The following is a 19702-nucleotide window of genomic DNA, read 5'->3' on the forward strand; positions in this document are numbered from 1 at the left end:
TATACACCTTATAAGTATTACCATGAATTGGTCTGGTCAGTCCGGGTAACAGGAACCCTCCTTATCCTCCCCAAATGGTGCCTCCAAATTTGGAGTGATGGTCCCTTTAAAACACCAATCTCATATGCGTGTTTAGGATATAAGATAAAAAAGTGCTTAGCAGTATAATTCTCTCATGTCACTTCCAGTCTGCACTATATCAGGGACTCCCTATGTGTTGTGTCACGACACGTGACTTCATCAGGGGGAACTGAGAATAGTTCACCCATATCTCAATAGTAATGAGTAATTACTGCCTAATGCAGTTACTAGCCCAGTGGGACGTTGAAAAAATATGAATAGCCATACCTAGACTTGCAAGCCACATTCCCTACACTGAATTCCCTAGTGAGCATAGATTAACTTTTCCATGCAAAGCATACTATTGAGGTAGTGTTTCTACTCAGTAGGAGTGGGAGAACTTGGGGATTATTGTTATAATTTTTATGCAGAGTATTGATATAATGTGCTGGAAGCTCCTTGTTTGTAGAGAATACTTTACTTTCATGGAGGATATCATTATCATGGAACAGGAAGCAGAAGTGTACAAGAACTCAGTGAGGAGAGACAAACACTTCCTCTCATTACATTACTTATAGAGATAACACACTATAACACTGCATCGCCACCTGCTGGATAGATATGTATAATGCATATACACAGTCACAGTATGTAAGCAGATTGCTGTTGTTCTTCCAATACCCCATCTGAACAGCATGTGCGTTGTTACATTACATTCAGCTTCTTCTGGGTATAATTATGATGTTAGTTCAACAAAGGCTTGGTGAGTGCACCTGCAGTCCTCTCCTCAGGCAATAATGAATGTCAATAACACCTTGTTCTTAATTTTCCCTCAGTAGGTGATACTTGACGTCAATGTGTTTGGTCCTAGGATTGACCTTTTCTGATTGCGTAAGCTTTATACATCTCTGGTTGTCTTCAAAAATGGGAATTGGTTTTGATATGTCGATCCCAGTGTCCTCATAAAGTTCATGAATCCATATCGCTTCTTGACATGCATATGCTGCTGCAATGCACTCTGCTTCAGTTGAAGATAGAACAACAGTTACCTGTTTTTGACTAGACCAACTTATGGTTCCTTTCCCATACTGGAAGAAGAATCCACTTGTGGATTTGCAATCTGCACAGTCCTCGGCTCAATCATCAGCCACATATCCAACTAGTGTTTGATCTGATGTTGCTGGTAACTATAACTTCATCTGAATTGTTCCTTTGAGGTACTGCATCACTCTTCTTACTGTGTTCCAGTCACACTGACAGGGAGCTGATAATTTCCCACATAGTATGCCCACTGCTGCGGCTATGTCTGGTCTTGTCACAGTGGCAACATATAGCAGCTTACCTGCTTTAATGCTCTTTTGAAAACATGGTTCCATAGGAGTTTCCACTTCCTTCTTACATATGGAGTTCCAAGATTTTGGAGATTTTTTTGATATTGGTTGAGAAGATAACTTCAATTTTCTTCTCTCTCTATTTGGATTTGGATTCCCAGATAGTAGCTAATGTTCCCTAGCTCTTTGATTTAAAAATGTTCTTTTAGCCTGTGAACTATCTGATTGTAATCCCCTTCTTGTTCAAAACAGGTTATAACGTCATCAACATAGATAAGGATGTATATCCATCTGTCTTCTTGATTTCTGGAGTAGAGACAGGGGTCTGCTTTACTTCTTGAGAATCCCTCTCTGGTAAGCACTTCATTTACTTTTTCATTCGACATCCTTGCAGATTGTTTAAGACCATAGATGCTCTTCTTAAGTTTACACACAAGGTTGTCTCCTTGCTCAAACCCTGGTGGTTGCTCCATGTAGAGGTCTTCCTTAATGTCTCCATATAGGAAAGCAGTTTCAATGTCTAGGTGTTTGACTTGCATGCCCTTCCCGGCTGCAACACAAGCGCTCTGATAGTGGAGTGTTTTACGACTTGAGCGAATGTTTCATCGTAATCTTCACCGAATTTTTGGGAGTAACCCTTGGCAACTAGTCTGGCTTTGTATTTGTGGATTTTCCCTCTGCATCTGACTTTACTTTGAAAGTCCAATTTTTCCTATAGTTTTGCGGTTAGGAGTGTCCAGGTTTTATATTCTTGAAGTGACTTTAATTCTTCTTCTGCTGCCTTTCTTCGTTTTATTGGCTTCACGTTTTGGCAGTTTTTATATGTCTTCCCAGGATCTTGGTTCAAGTATGCTGTGTGTCTTGACCGTGTATGACAACTTGTGGGGTGGTATCCCCTTTGTAGTCCGAGTGGATCTTCTGACTTCAGGCAGTTAAGCAGGATCTGGTGGGGAACTTGATTTAGACATTGTGAGTTCCAACTCTTGTTCTGACTCCTGCACAGGTTCACTTTGGTCAAACTTTTCTTCTGGTTTGCTTGGCATATTTACTTCACAGCTTTCAGGGATTGGTGTTTCTGATGATGGGCTCTCATCAAAATAAACACTATAGCTTATTGTCACTTTGTCAGTTTTTGGGTGTAGGATTCTGTAACCCTTAGTTTTCTCACTGTAGCCTACTAGAATGCCCCCTATGGCTCTGTTCTCCTGCTTGGATTGCTCTTCACTTGGAATATAGGCATATGCTTTGCATCCAAATACTCTCATGTGCCTTATGCTAGGCTTTGATCCATGCCACATTTCGAATGGAGTACTTTTAATGGCTCTTCGGGGTCATCTGTTCTGTACGTAGGTTGCAGTCATGACTGCTTCTCCCCAGTATTGTGAGGTAGGTTGGCATCCGACAACATGCACCTGGCCATTTCTATACGAGTGCAATTTTTTCCTTTCTGCTACTCCGTTTTGTTCAGGGATGTATGGTGTGGTTGTCTGGTGTACTATTCCTTGTCTCTTCAGGTATGAGGCCAATTCTTTGCTTATTTATTCTCCCCCAATGTCGGTGCATATTATTCCTGGTTTGCATTGGAATTTGTTGCTAGACATGGCAACAGACTCTTAAAGTTTCTCTGATGTTTTATTTTTGTGTTTCATCGGGTAAGTAGTTATGTACCTCGAATAATCATCAGTCATCAATCATCATAGATATCTGTTCCTGCATGACGTGGGAGTTTTCATTAGACCCCATACTTCATTGTGTATGAGCTGTAGAGGGTGGGTAGTTTTTTTTTTGAGATGCCTGTGGAAGGGGAGCATGTGTGGCTTTTGCTTCTATACAGCACTCGCATTTCATGAGCACTTTGCAAGGTGCTACTGGCAAATCTTTTGATAAACCTCTCTTTATAATGTCCTGTATAGCTTCTAGACTTCTGTGTCCCAGCCCCTTGTGCCATAAGTAAATACATTTTCTGTGTAGGTCATTAGAGGTTACATTGGCTTACTGGTCTGTGGTGATGAGCCTGTATAGGCGATCATACAGTTTCCCTTTTGGGAGGAATCGCTTATTATTGTGAATTGTGCATTCATCACCCTGGAACTTAACTGTGATACCGTTGTTTGCAAGACTTTTCACTGATAAACGGGCTGGCTTCTAGTTCTGGAACATAAATCGCTATCGTTACAAGGATAATCTGCTTGCCTTGTATTGTAATGCAGTTCAGGAAGCTCTGGTCTTTACCTTCTGCAGTGATGCTTTTCACATTTACAAGGAAAACATTGTCTTTTGAAATGTAATCAATGTTTATGAAGAAGGTTTAATTGCTAGTCATGTGGCTTGTTGCACCTGAGTCTATGCACCAGCTGCGTGGCTTGCCGTTTTGTGTCACTTTAAAGGTGCCACTCCATGATGTGTCTACAGTTTCCTTTGTGGCTGCTTTGACTCTTTCTTTTGTGGTTAGCTTTAGCTTTCGCTGCTTGGCTTTCCAGATAGAACAATCCTTTTTTAAGTGATTGGTCCTTTTACGGCAAAACAGGCCCTGTATTTTCTTTATCAATTAACTTGCCTTTCACATATTCCAGTGTCAGTTCCTGCTTGGGTCTGGTTACTAAAGCATTAAGAACCGTATATGTCTCTGGAAGGTTGCAGAGGAGAAGGGCATTAATCTGGTTATCTTTGATGTCCTCTCCAATGGCGTGTAGCTGCTCTATAATTTCTAGCATAGCTTTGACGTGGTCACACATTTGCTGGCCTTCTTCTAGTTTCCTCTTGTACAACTTTCTTAGTAGAGACAGCTTACCATTGAGGCTTGAAGGCTCATGCAGTTTTTGTAATGAAGTACTTCTGGCCTTTTTTTCTGTTCTTATGTGGATAAGCTGATCATCTTCCACTAGTAAGCTTATAGTTGCTTTTACCTGTCTATCCTTCCTGTCCCAATCCTCGGTCTCTCAATTTGTGGGTCTGTTTGTATTCAGCACTTGCCACAAGTTGTCCTTGTTCAGAAGCATGTCTAGTTTAAACTTCCACAGCTGGTAATTGCCATTGTTCAGCTTTGCAATTGCAAACTTCACATCTGAACCACGTGCCATCTTTCAGTAACATGTATACAGTACTCACTGACTCACTGTAGAATTCTTTCCAGTGCCTGGGACCCATAACTTGTTATGCAGAATATTCATATAATGCGCTGGAAGCTTCTTGTTTGCAAATAATACTTTACTTTCATGGAGGATATCTTTATCATGGAACAGGAAACAGAAGTATACAAGAACACAATGAGGAAAGACATACACTTTCTCTCAATACATTACCATAGATAACACACTATAGCCCTGCAGCCCCACCTGCTGGATAGATAGGTATAATGCATTTACACAATCACAGTATGTAAGCAGACTGTTGTCCTTCCAACAATAATAACTATTAAAGATGTAATTCATAGTTTAATAGTAGGTGAGGTTGAAAAAAGACAAGTCCATCAAGTCCAACCTATGTGTGTGATTATATGTCAGTATTACATTGTATATCCCTGTAGCGGTCTTTCAGGTGCTTATCCAATCGTTTTTTGAAACTATCGATGCCTTCCACTGAAACCACCGCCTGTGGATGTGAATTACACATCCTTGTCGCTCTTACATTAAATAACCTTCTTCGCAGTCTAAGGATAAACCTCTTCTCTTCTAATCTTAATGAGTGGCCACGTGTCTTATTAAACTCCCTTCCGCGGAAATGTTTTATCCCTATTGTGGGGTCACCAGTATGGTATTTGTAAATTGAAATCATATTCCCTCTCAACCGTCGCTTCTCCAGAGAGAACAGTTCAGTGCTCCTAACCTTTCTTCATAACTAATGTCCTCCAGTCCCTTTATTAGCTTTGTTGCCCTAATTCTAGCCTGGTATACAAATATAAATGGCAAGACATAAGATGACCCAAATATCAGAGGTGATCATCACAATTCCTTATTATTATATGCCAAATAACAGGCATGCAGCCATGTACTGAGATATGACAGGAATATGAAGCTGTTTACATCATTTGTAAAGTTTTCTAGACAATAATGGCAGGTAGTGGGATATTGAAAAAACACGTACACTTAATATATACGTTTTTTAATCTGTGAGTGGCATTAGCAAATTGAAACAACCTTTTCTATCCTCATAGCATTGACCAAATGGACATAGTTTCATAGGGATGTAAGAAACAAGACTGCCTGCCTGTCACAAGGCCTCGAAGTACCTGTAATTACAGCCCACACTACATCAGCAAATCAGTAGGGTTATTAAGACTTGGTGCCTGACCGGTATATGCTTTCCTTAAGATTGCACTGACCAATTAACTGTGACAATGTGACACTTGTGAAGTGAGAGCTGTCTCTACACACACTTCCACATGAGAAGGTTGGAAGCAGCTTGTGACTTATCTGATAAGTTGAGAAAAGGGGCCATCTTTTATTCCCTGGGCTTCAATCATTTATTTTTTTCAAACATGATTGTGTTAGGAATGTGAAGATGAGTATAAAAGAAAAATATGGGATGATGTAGGGGAAGATAAAAGATAGGAGAGCATAACACAAAGCAGTATTCTTTGGACGCAAGTTAAGTCTACGAATAATTTTTTTCATTGAATTCTAGCCGGTGGCATGGAGACTTGTTGCTATAATGGTATTAAAAGGACTTAGCCGTAAGTAACCTTGCATGTGAGGGCAGGGCCGGACTGGGAGTAAAAACCAGCCCTGGAAAACCTTTCATACCAGCCCCATAGCATTATTATACCAGCCCAACATCATAACGTCATTATTTTCTTGTTTATAAAAGAGAAAACCATACATTTTAAAGAAACATTTAAAGAGCGTATTATATAAAGATAAGACAGATATGAAAGCACATAGGGCTAGGGAGATTAATATATATATATATATTACAGTGGAACCTCAGATTACGAGGATAATCCGTTCCAGGAGAATGCTCGTAATCCAAAGTACTCACATATCAAAGTGAGTTTCCCCATTGAAGTTAATGGAAACAAAAATAATTTGTTCCGCATTGACTTCAATTGCATGCAATACCGCATGTGGCCAGAGGTGGGGGGCACCGGAGAGCATCGGAGACACTCGGAAATGTCACTTGCCACTTGTCACCAGATTCAGCATGTCACGACAGCAGGGGACTGGGTGACAGAGGACTGGGCGACAGAGGACTGGGCGACAGCAGGGGACTGGGCGACAGAGGACTTGGCGACAGCAGGGGACTGGGTGACAGAGGACTTGGTGACAGCAGGGGACTCGGTGACAGAGGAATTGGCGACAGCAGGGGACTGGATGACAGAGGACTTGGCGACAGCAGGGGACTGGGTGACAGAGGACTTGGCGACTGGGTGACAGAGGACTTGGCGATAGCAGGGGATTGGGTGACAGAGGACTTGGCGACAGAGAACTTGGCGACAGCAGGGGACTGGGTGACAGAGGACTGGGTGACAGAGGGCTGGGTGACAGCAGGGGACTGGGTGACAGAGGGCTGAGTGACAGAGGGCTGAGTGACAGAGGGCTGAGTGACAGAGGGCTGGGCGACAGCAGGGGACTGGGTGACAGAGGACTGGGCGACAGAGGACTTGGTGACAGCAGGGGACTCGGTGACAGAGGAATTGGCGACAGCAGGGGACTCGGTGACAGAGGAATTGGCGACAGCAGGGGACTGGATGACAGAGGACTTGGCGACAGCAGGGGACTGGGTGACAGAGGACTGGGCGACAGAGGACTTGGTGACAGCAGGGGACTCGGTGACAGAGGAATTGGCGACAGCAGGGGACTGGATGACAGAGGACTTGGCGACAGCAGGGGACTGGGTGACAGAGGACTTGGCGACTGGGTGACAGAGGACTTGGTGACAGCAGGGGATTGGGTGACAGAGGACTTGGCGACAGAGAACTTGGCGACAGCAGGGGACTGGGTGACAGGGGACTGAGTGACAGATGGCTGAGTGACAGAGGGCTGAGTGACAGAGGGCTGGGTGACAGGGGACTGGGTTACAGAGGGCTGGGTGACAGCAGGGGACTGGGTGACAGCAGGGGACTGGGTGACACAGGGGACTGGGTGACAGAGGGCTTGGTGACAGGGGACTGGGTGACACAGAGGACTGGGTGACACAGAGGACTGGGTGACACAGGGGACTGGGTGACAGCAGGGGACTGGGTGACAGGGGACTGGGTGACACAGGGGACTGGGTGACACAGGGGACTGGGTGACACAGGGGACTGGGTGACACAGAGGACTGGGTGACACAGGGCTGGGTGACACAGAGGACTGGGTGACACAGGGCTGGGTGACAGCAGGGGACTGGGTGACACGGGACTGGGTGACACAGGGGACTGGGTGACACAGGGGACTGGGTGACACAGGGGACTGGGTGACACTGGGGACTGGGTGACACAGGGGACTGGGTGAGATAGGGGACTGGGTGACACAGAGGACTGGGTGAGATAGGGGACTGGGTGAGACAGAGGACTGGGTGACACATGGCTGGGTGACAGCAGGGGACTGTGTGACACAGGGGACTGGGTGACCCAGGGGACTGGGTGACACAGGACTGGGTGACACAGGGGACTGGGTGACACAGGACTGGGTGACACAGGACTGGGTGACACAGGGGACTGGGTGACACAGGACTGGGTGACACAGGACTGGGTGACACAGGGCTGGGTGAGATAGGGGACTGGGTGACACTGGGGACTGGGTGACACTGGGGACTGGGTGACACAGGGGACTGGGTGACACTGGGGACTAGGGGACTGGGTGACACTGGGGACTGGGTGACACTGGGGACTAGGGGACTGGGTGACACTGGGGACTAGGGGACTGGGTGACACTGGGGACTGGGTGACACTGGGGACTAGGGGACTGGGTGACACTGGGGACTGGGTGACACAGGACTGGGTGACACAGGGCTGGGTGAGATAGGGGACTGGGTGACACTGGGGCTGGGTGACACAGGGGACTGGGTGACACAGGGGACTGGGTGACACTGGGGACTAGGGGACTGGGTGACACTGGGGACTGGGTGACACTGGGGACTGGGTGACACTGGGGACTAGGGGACTGGGTGACACTGGGGACTGGGTGACACTGGGGACTGGGTGACACTGGGGACTGGGTGACACTGGGGACTAGGGGACTGGGTGACACTGGGGACTGGGTGACACTGGGGACTGGGTGACACTGGGGACTGGGTGACACTGGGGACTGGGTGACTGGGTGACACTGGGGACTAGGGGACTGGGTGACACTGGGGACTGGGTGACACTGGGGACTGGGTGACACAGGGGACTAGGGGACTGGGTGACACAGGGGACTAGGGGACTGGGTGACACTGGGGACTGGGTGACACTGGGGACTAGGGGACTGGGTGACACAGGGGACTAGGGGACTGGGTGACACTGGGGACTAGGGGACTGGGTGACACTGGGGACTAGGGGACTGGGTGACACTGGGGACTGGGTGACACTGGGGACTGGGTGACACTGGAGACTAGGGGACTGGGTGACACTGGGGACTAGGGGACTGGGTGACACTGGGGACTAGGGGACTGGGTGACACTGGGGACTGGGTGACACTGGGGACTGGGTGACACTGGGGACTGGGTGACACTGGGGACTGGGTGACACTGGGGACTAGGGGACTGGGTGACACTGGGGACTAGGGGACTGGGTGACACTGGGGACTGGGTGACACTGGGGACTGGGTGACACTGGGGACTGGGTGACACTGGGGACTAGGGGACTGGGTGACACTGGGGACTAGGGGACTGGGTTACACTGGGGACTGGGTGACACTGGGGACTGGGTGACACTGGGGACTGGGTGACACTGGGGACTAGGGGACTGGGTGACACTGGGGACTGGGTGACACTGGGGACTGGGTGACACTGGAGACTAGGGGACTGGGTGACACTGGGGACTGGGTGACACTGGGGACTAGGGGACTGGGTGACACTGGGGACTAGGGGACTGGGTGACACTGGGGACTGGGTGACACTGGGGACTGGGTGACACTGGGGACTGGGTGACACTGGGGACTAGGGGACTGGGTGACACTGGGGACTAGGGGACTGGGTGACACTGGGGACTGGGTGACACTGGGGACTGGGTGACACTGGGGACTAGGGGACTGGGTGACACTGGGGACTAGGGGACTGGGTTACACTGGGGACTGGGTGACACTGGGGACTGGGTGACACTGGGGACTAGGGGACTGGGTGACACTGGGGACTAGGGGACTGGGTGACACTGGGGACTGGGTGACACTGGGGACTGGGTGACACTGGAGACTAGGGGACTGGGTGACACTGGGGACTGGGTGACACTGGGGACTAGGGGACTGGGTGACACTGGGGACTAGGGGACTGGGTGACACTGGGGACTAGGGGACTGGGTGACACTGGGGACTAGGGGACTGGGTGACACTGGGGACTGGGTGACACTGGGGACTGGGTGACACTGGAGACTAGGGGACTGGGTGACACTGGGGACTGGGTGACACTGGGGACTAGGGGACTGGGTGACACTGGGGACTGGGTGACACTGGGGACTAGGGGACTGGGTGACACTGGGGACTAGGGGACTGGGTGACACTGGGGACTGGGTGACACTGGGGACTGGGTGACACTGGGGACTGGGTGACACTGGGGACTGGGTGACACTGGAGACTAGGGGACTGGGTGACACTGGGGACTGGGTGACACTGGGGACTAGGGGACTGGGTGACACTGGGGACTGGGTGACACTGGGGACTGGGTGACACTGGAGACTAGGGGACTGGGTGACACTGGGGACTGGGTGACACTGGGGACTGGGTGACACTGGAGACTAGGGGACTGGGTGACACTGGGGACTGGGTGACACTGGGGACTGGGTGACACTGGGGACTGGGTGACACTGGAGACTAGGGGACTGGGTGACACTGGGGACTAGGGGACTGGGTGACACTGGGGACTGGGTGACACTGGGGACTGGGTGACACTGGGGACTAGGGGACTGGGTGACACTGGGGACTGGGGGACACTGGGGACTGGGTGACACTGGGGACTGGGTGACACTGGGGACTAGGGGACTGGGTGACACTGGGGACTGGGGACTGGGTGACACTGGGGACTGGGTGACACTGGGGACTGGGTGACACTGGGGACTAGGGGACTGGGTGACACTGGGGACTGGGTGACACTGGGTGACACTGGGGACTGGGTGACACTGGGTGACACTGGGGACTGGGTGACACTGGGGACTGGGGACTGGGTGACACTGGGGACTGGGTGACACTGGGGACTAGGGGACTGGGTGACACTGGGGACTGGGTGACACTGGGTGACACTGGGGACTGGGTGACACTGGGTGACACTGGGGACTGGGTGACACTGGGTGACACTGGGGACTGGGTGACACTGGGTGACACTGGGGACTGGGTGACACTGGGGACTGGACTCTCTCTCTCTCTCACCATTCCATTCCTCTCTGAGATTATTAGACAGACTGTTTACATTTTCCAGGGGCAGCAAAGAGAGAGGAGGGGGGGCGGGGGGTGCACCGTTATATGGTGAGAGAGAGTCGAGAGATACACACAGTATACAGGATTTGTTCCTCACCTTGTGCTCCAAGGCAGGCCGGGCCGGGCGTTCACTCTTCTCCTCTGGCTGCGGCTGAAGACACGTGACTCTGCACTGGGCGGTGCTGGCGCCGCACGGGAAGATGGAACAAGGTCTGACGTTCGGTTCTTCTCTCGCTCGGCTCCTCCCCTCCCTCAGACACGTGACGTGACGCGATCGCTCCAGTCCACACAGGCACAGCGCGTGAAGGAAAGTGCAGCGGCGAGCATGGCGGCCGCAAACCGCCGGCGGCCGCTGCTTTTATTGACATACATAATGTGAGTGACACTTTAACATGACACTGGAGAGGGCAGGCGCATAATTTAAAAGTGCGGCCGCGGCCGCGATGGCGGCCGCCGCCGTGGCCCACAGGCAGCTGAGCTCATTAATATTTGATTGACAGCCGGCGGCCTACCGGGAATTTTCCCGGTATCCCGGTAGGCCAGTCCGGCCCTGTGTGAGGGTGTGTACAGCATATTATTCTAGTAGATTTTATCGAATACATTTCCACTCAAGATAAATTCATTTTGGCAGGGTGGAAAGAGATCATCCAAATTACAACTTTAAATCACGTATTTTTACATTTTTCTACAGCATTGCCAAGTGCCTAGGTGCAAAAACAGTATGTGACCGAGCTCTGGAGTGTGCAAGAAAATACAAAGTTACCTCTGTGGTCGTGGATGATAAAGAAGCAGTGCAAGCTATTGAGATGTTCCTGGGTATGTTTGAAGTGGATAGTGATTTTATCAATTGTCCTGTTAAACTCTTTGGGCCAGATTCACAGTCGAAATACGCCGGCGTATCTACTGATACTCCGGCGTATTTTCAAATTTGCCGCGTCGTATCTTTAGTTTGAATTCTCAAACCAAGATACTACGGCTTTAGGCTTCGATCCGACAGGCGTACAAAACGGAGCAAGCGCAGTAGGTTCGGCGCGGGAACGTGCCTAATTTAAATGATACACGCCCCATTTTAATTAGGCGGGCTTGCGCCAGACGGATTTACGCTACGCTGCCGCAAGTTTACAGGCAAGTGCTTTGTGAATCAAGCACTTGCGCTGAAAACTTGCAGGGTTGTAACGTAAATGGGATACGTTACGCCGCCGGAATTGTACATGAATCTGGCCCTTTGTTTAGTAACAACCTAATGCTTTTCAGTTTGGATTGTGAGTTGATTCTGAACATCAAAATCGAAACTCATTACTTTATTAAAACTGGGTGTGTCTCAGCCAATCAAGAGGGAGAGTCTCGGACGGCCGAGGCGTTCGTGGACATCGTTGGACAGAGATGGGGCTCAGGTAAGTATTAGGTAAGTGTTAGGGGGTGGCTGTTACACACAGAAGGCTTTTTATCTTCACACACAGAATGCATGAAGATAAAAAAACCTTCTGCCCTTACAACTCCTTTAACCACTTGCTGACCGCTGCATGCCGATATATGTCGGCACAATAGCAGCGGTGGGCAAATGGGCGTACAGGTACGTCCCCTTTAATTTTGCTGCTAGCGGGGCAAAGTATGCGACCGTCGCGTACTCCATGACCGTGCCCGCGATGTTCGCCGGCGACCCGCGAACGTAACATGGAGAGGCAGAACAGGGAGATGCCTATGTAAACAAAGCATTTCCCTGTTCTGCCTAGTGACAGGACAGTGATCTACTGTTTTCTGTCATCGGTAAAGGCGATCGCTGTCAAGTCAGTGGTAGCCCATCCCCCCAAAGTTAGAATCACTCCCTAGGACACACTTAACCCCTTGATAACTTTCCAATTTTTATTCTGTTGTACGAGAATGTTTGTGCTTTAGTAACCTCTTAATTTGTGATATGGAGATTAGCATGCAAAAAAAAAAAGGACGATCGTCCGATAATCTCATAGTGTGTACTAGGCTTTAGTCATCTAGAGTTAAAGGGGCTGTAAAGGTTCGTTTTTATTTTCTAAATAGGTTCCTTTAAGCTAGTGCATTGTTGGTTCACTTACCTTTTCCTTTGATTTTCCTTCTAAATGTTTTTTTTCTTTGTCTGAATTTCTCACTTTATGTTTCTCCTCAGTAAGCTTGCCCCTATCATCTGAGCCGTTCTGGCTGGGGGTTAGTCAGACAGAACAGCTTACTGAGGAGGAACAGGAAGTGAGAAATTCAGAAAAAGAAAAAAAACATTTAGAAGGGAAATGGAAGGAAAAGGTCACTCCGCCATGGAAGGCAAGAAGATAAGCAGGTGCCTGGCCTGGACTTAAGCCAAGGCAGAAGACATGCACCCGAATCTGAAGAAATATTCCCTCCGCTCCGACCAACACATGATCATCAGAAAGGGACACAGATAATGGAAAAAGCGGTGGAGCAGGGTTGTGTATTTCCGAATGTTTTTGTTTTATTCTGCACGGACTGTTTTTTAAATTGCCCCAGCCCCTGTTCAAATCCAATCCGGCGACAAAACCGGGGACAGACTTGATCCAGGGACAGTGTCCTCAATCCGGGGACTGTCACCGGAAACCGGGGATGTCTGGTCACCCTAGTCTACAACCAAGTATTTTGCATCACCAACCACAGAAAAAAGAGCAGTGGGGGAGCACTGTGAAGGTGAGTATAAGCTGGTCTGTAGGTGGCCTTTAAAAAGGCCCTCCAAAATGTATTCTGAAATGACAGAATGACAGCCTCTCTTTACGTACCACCTTACCTTAGTAACACCCATGGATTTGGTTAAGGGAAATGTGTCAAGGTTATTTGTTACTTAAAGGAGTTGTAAAGGCAGACATTTTTTTTATCTTAATGCATTCTATACATTAAGATAAAAAACCTTCTGTGTGTCTCAGCCTCTTCAGCACCCCCCTAATCACTTACTTGAGCCCCTTTTCTCTGCAGCAGTGTCCACGAGTGTCTTAGCTGTCCCAGACACTCCTCCTGATTGGCTAAGACACAGCAGTGTCAGTCAAAATCAGTCAGCCAATCGGGGGAGAGAGGGGGGCTTTGTGTCTGAATGGATACACAGAGCACTGACCTGTCTCGGGTGCCCCCTGTAGCAAGCTGCTGGCTGAGGGGGCAACCACCAGAAGGAGGGGCCATGAGAGCAGAAGAGGGACCCGAGAAGAGGAGGATCGGGGCTGCTCTGTGCAAATCCAACTGCACAGAGTTGGTAAGTATAACATAACAGAAAAAAATATTGCGCATACCAAATTAAAAACAAATGTGTAAACAGCTGCGTCTCAAAAATGTCATACAACATCAAACATGCAAATACAAAAAAGGGGGAGTCGCGCTAAATTGTGCAAAGTAATTGATGGACACCTGTATGGCGTGAACACAATCCTGATTAGAAAATAAGTTCAGTGCATCAAAAATAGTCCAGAGTAAAAACTCAAAATAGATAATTGAAAAAGGAGTGAAAAAATTAACACAGTCCAATATAGAGTAAACAGAAGAGCAGTGAGTCCCAAGTGTGCAAAACGAATCCACAGCGTTGTGATTACTGACAAACAGGAGACCTCCACCCACGAGAAACACTGACCCTTACCAGAAATAAGATCATAAACAGCAAAATTGAAAAGACCTCCACTGTCCACAGCAGGAACGAGTTCAAGCATCCATCCAATGATATTAACAACAGCAATGAGTTAATCCCCCAATTGATCACCAGGTATAGGAACTCCAGAATATGCAAAGAAATGAGGGAGAGCTCATAGCGTAAAACCGTATGGTAATTTATTATATAAAAACAGATTGTGCACTTACATCAATCCAATAAAAACGAGCATAAAATAACAGCCGGCCGGCCTGGTTTGGAGCGGTGACGTCAAAGCGCCGCCTCCCGACGTTTCGTCTCAACAGGGACTTGTTCATGTGACGTCACCGCGTTGTACGTGTGAGGACCCGGAAGACACGGGCACACGCTCCAAACCAGGCCGGCCGGCTGTTATTTTATGCTCGTTTTTATTGGATTGATGTAAGTGCACAATCTGTTTTTTATATAATAAATTACCATACGGTTTTACGCTATGAGCTCTCCCTGATTTCTTTGCATATTCTGGAGTTCCTATACCTGGTGATCAATTGGGGGATTAACTCATTGCTCTTGTTAATATCATTGGATGGATGCTTGAACTCGTTCCTGCTGTGGACAGTGGAGGTCTTTTCAATTTTGCTGTTTATGATCTTATTTCTGGTAAGGGTCAGTGTTTCTCGTGGGTGGAGGTCTCCTGTTCGTCAGTAATCACAACGCTGTGGATTCGTTTTGCACACTTGGGACTCACTGCTCTTCTGTTTACTCTATATTGGACTGTGTTCATTTTTTCACTCCTTTTTCAATTATCTATTTTGAGTTTTTACTCTATACTATTTTTGATGCACTAAACTTATTTTCTAATCAGGATTGTGTTCACGCCATACAGGTGTCCATCAATTACTTTGCACAATTTAGCGCAACTCCCCCTTTTTTGTATTGGTAAGTATAACATGTTTGTTATTTAAAAAAAAAAGAAAAACAGCATTTACAATCACTTTAATTGCTCCCTCTGCATGTAAATTCATCGCAGTGTTCTGGCTCTTGCATGTTTCCAGCCATTGCATCCTATTCTGCAATCTCCCAAATGGAGAGGAAGTCACCAAAGATTTATATGGGCCCAAGTAGTATGGAGAGATGGAAAAATATCATGCCGGCACTATTACTGCTAAATATCTGTAGATCAGGGACACACAATTAAAAAAACAAAAACACTGACATTTATCTGTGCAATCATGTTTAGTAAACGACATCAACCAATTAGAAACAAGCTTTCAGAGGCCTTGTTATGTCAGACTACTGATGATTGATCTGTCACGCTGCTGCTCTTTATAGAAAGCTGTCATATACAACCTTTGCTGTATATTTTGTTTCGCACTGTTTCTTCTATTCCTCTTTCCCATTTTTTTTCTTCCAGATGATGAACTGATGCTGGTGGAGGCTGCATGTGGCGCCGCCCTTTCTGCAGTATATTCAGGACACATCCAGCGCCTGCAACAAGAGGGCAAGTTACAACAGCTACAAGGACCATTGATAATGGTTGTATGCGGGGGAAGCGCCATCAGTCTCTCTGAGCTTCAGAACTTTAAATCCAAACTGGGAATGGTTTAATCCTTTGAAATAAAATCATTTAAAACAGCGTCTGTTTTGCAAACCAAAAAAAAAAGACAGTTGCTTGGAATGTTTGTAGCAGACTTGGCAATACTTGGTTTGTTCACAAGAGGGAGTCACGCCACAAATAAACATTGTCAATAATATGAGAACAAAACGTTTGCAAGATTTCTATTAACCTCTGACCTCATTTCGCGCTATTGATCAATAGAACGCTCTTGTATTTTCTCTATCCCTTCTGGACTTTTCATTTTTCCTCTCTCTGGCTTGCCAGTTTCCCCCCGGCACCAGTGTTTTCTGTCTCTTCTCTCGCTAGCCTTGATAAATTTCCTTCCAGCATGAGTCCCCGTGCAGATTCTCTTTGGGATCAGACCCCTATAAATCATAACTCTCCAGCCAATATCTTATGTAAAAAGGTTCCTCAGGGCTGGGAAATCCTATTACCAGAAGCACCATTAATTATGGCAAGTCAGCTTTCCCTCCAGCTGTAATATGTTATCTGCAAACCCTGTAGTCCAGACTGTGGCCTTCCCTACTGCAAGAGCTGGAGGGGATGGGGAGAACATGCCAGAGAAAATCAATGTAAAGCCACCGGTATACTCTATCTATCTATCTATCTATCTATCTATCTATCTATCTATCTATCTATCTATCTATCTATGTATCTTTATCTATCTATCTATCTATCTATCTATCTATCTATCTATCTATCTATCTATCTATCTTTATCTATCTATCTATCTATCTATCTATCTATCTATCTATCTATCTATCTATGTATCTTTATCTATCTATCTATCTATCTATCTATCTATCTATCTATCTATCTATCTATGTATCTTTATCTATCTATCTATTTATCTATCTATCTATCTATCTATCTATCTATCTATCTATTTATGTATCTTTATCTATCTATCTATCTATCTATCTATCTATCTATCTATCTATCTATCTATCTATCTATCTATCTATCTATCTATCTATCTATCTATCTATCTATCTATCTATGTATCTTCATCTATCTATCTTTATCTATCTATCTATCTATCTATCTATCTATCTATCTATCTATCTATCTATCTATCTATCTATCTATGTATCCTTATCTATCTATCTATCTATCTATCTATGTATCTCTATCTATCTATCTATCTATCTATCTATCTATCTATCTATCTATCTATCTATCTATTTATGCATCTTTATCTATCTATTTATGTATCTTTATCTATCTATCTATCTATCTATTTATCTATCTATCTATCTATCTATCTATCTATCTATCTATCTATCTATCTATCTATCTATCTATCTATCTATCTATCTATCTATCTATCTATCTATCTATCCATCTACCTTCCAACTGGTTAAATAAAATTAAAAAAAATGTAGCTGTAACAACTTAAGACGTATTTAAACCACACCAATCAGCTACTTTTATTGTATCAATCATTTTGTTAATATACTTTTAAAAAGTGTTTTGTTCTATCAATTTATAAGTGCAAAAAAAAAAAAAAAAAAAGATCAGTTGATCCTGCTAGAAATCCTGTCAGCTGATAGTCCTGTGCTGTCTTCATGTCCCTCAATCTTAACCACTGTTAGAGCCCATTCACACCTCCACGACAAAACGCCCAACGCCGGACGCTCGTGCCGCTGGAGGGGAGAATTCCCATTGCTGTCTATGGAGATGGTTCACATCTCATAGACGCCGTACGCCTGTCGCCTGAAAAAAAGTCCCGGACCCTTTTTTTCAGGCGGCATTGGCGTTGGGCCATACAAAGCAATGGGAAGGCTTTGTTAAAAAAAAAAAAAAAAAAGTTACACACTCGCGGCAAAATACGTAGCGTATCTTGTCGCGGAGGTGTGAATGCAGCATAAGACCGAGCCTGTTTTTCAGACTCAGTGTTTACAAGTTAAAAACAAGGGCCCAGATTCTCGTAGATGGGCGTAAAACTGCTGCGGCGTAACGTATGTCATTTACGTTACGCCGCCGCAAGTTTTACAGGCAAGTGCTTTATTCACAAAGAACTTGCCTGTAAAGTTGTGGCGGCGTAGCGTAAATCCCCTGGCGCAAGCCCGCCTAATTCAAATGAGCCGGGTAGGGGGCGTAGAGCATTTAAATTAGGTGCATTCCCGTGCCGAACGTACTGCGCATGCACCGTCCCTAAAATTTCCCGACGTGCATTGCGCTAAATGACGCAAGGACGTCATTGGTTTCGACGTGAACATAAATGGCGTCCAGCCCCATTCACGGACGACTTACGATGTAAATTTTAAAATTTCGACGCGGGGACGACGGCCATACTTAACATTGGTTGCCCCTCATATAGCAGGGGCAACTTTACGCATTGCAAATCTAATGTAAACGTCGTAACTTCACTGCGTCGACCGCGCGTACATTCGGGAATTCGCGTATTTTGCTAATTTGCATACTCGACGGGGAAAACGACGGAGGCGACACCTAGCGGCAAAAAAAAAATTGCATTTAAGATCCGACAGCATAAGAGCCTTACGCCTGTCGGATCTACAGGATATCTATGCGTAACTGATTCTAAGAATCAGTCGCATAGATACGACGGCCCAGATTAGGACTTACAACGGCATACATTGAGTTGCGCCGTCGTAAGCCCTTTGAGAATCTGGGCCAATTTTCTTTGCTAGAAAATTACTTGGAACCCCCAAACATTATATATTTTTTTTCTAACACCCTAGAGAATAAAATGGCAGTCATTGCAATACTTTTTGTCACACCGTATTTGTGCAGCGGTCTTACAAGCGCACTTTTTTTTGGGGAACAAATTCACTTTTTTTAATTAAAAAATAAGACAACAGTAAAGTTAGCCCAATTTTTTTTTATACTGTGAAATATAATGTTACGCCGATTAAATTGATACCCAACATGTCATGCTTCAAAATTGCGCCCGGTCGTGAAATGGCGTCAAACTTTTACCCTTAAAAATCTCCATAGGCGACGTTTAAAAAATTCTACAGGCTGCATGTTTTGAGTTACAGAGGAGGTCTAGGGCTAGAATTATTGCTCTCGCTCTAACGATCGCGGCGATACCTCACATGTGTGGTTTGAACACCGTTTACATATGCGGGCGCTACTCACGTATGTGTTCGCTTCTGCGCGCGACCTCTTCGAGACGGGGCGCTTTAAAACATTTTTTTTATCTTTCTTATTTATTTTACTTGATTTTATTGATTCTGAAAGTGTTTTTTTTTTTAAGTGGGTAAACATCCCTTGTAATAGAAAAAAAGCATGACAGGTCCTCTTAAATATGAGATCTGGGGTCAAAAAGACCTCAGATCTCATAGTTGGGTAAAAAAAATAAAAAAAATTGTCATTTGAAAAAATAACAAAAAATATCCTTTTAAGACGTATGGGCGGAAGTGAAGTTTTGACGTCGCTTCCGGCCTGCAGTGATATGGAGTCTTCACACACAGCAAGGGATAGGACCGGATCCCTTCCGCCGCTGCCGACGGCTCCGGTAATCGGCAGAGGGCACTAGAGAGCGGCGGGCCCTCTCCCACCACCAATAAAAGTGATCTTGCGGTGAATCCGCCACAGAGACCACTTTTATCTTGTA

General features: G+C 46.4%; 1 protein-coding gene across 2 annotated transcripts in view; it reads left to right on the plus strand.

Moving 5' to 3' along the window:
• The window catches only part of SDSL (serine dehydratase like), a 55938-nt gene extending 39672 nt beyond the window's left edge, over nucleotides 1-16266 (plus strand). For both annotated transcript variants that reach the window (XM_040351905.1, XM_040351904.1), the window contains exons 7-8: nucleotides 11607-11731; nucleotides 15916-16266. In XM_040351905.1, the coding sequence (XP_040207839.1) occupies nucleotides 11607-11731; nucleotides 15916-16109 (319 nt within the window). In that variant the 3' untranslated portion in view covers nucleotides 16110-16266. The remainder of the gene's footprint in view (nucleotides 1-11606; nucleotides 11732-15915) is intronic.
• The last annotated feature ends 3436 nt before the right edge of the window (nucleotides 16267-19702 follow it).

This window comes from Rana temporaria, chromosome 1 (genome assembly GCF_905171775.1).
Source record: "Rana temporaria chromosome 1, aRanTem1.1, whole genome shotgun sequence".
NCBI classification, from domain to species: domain Eukaryota; kingdom Metazoa; phylum Chordata; class Amphibia; order Anura; family Ranidae; genus Rana; species Rana temporaria.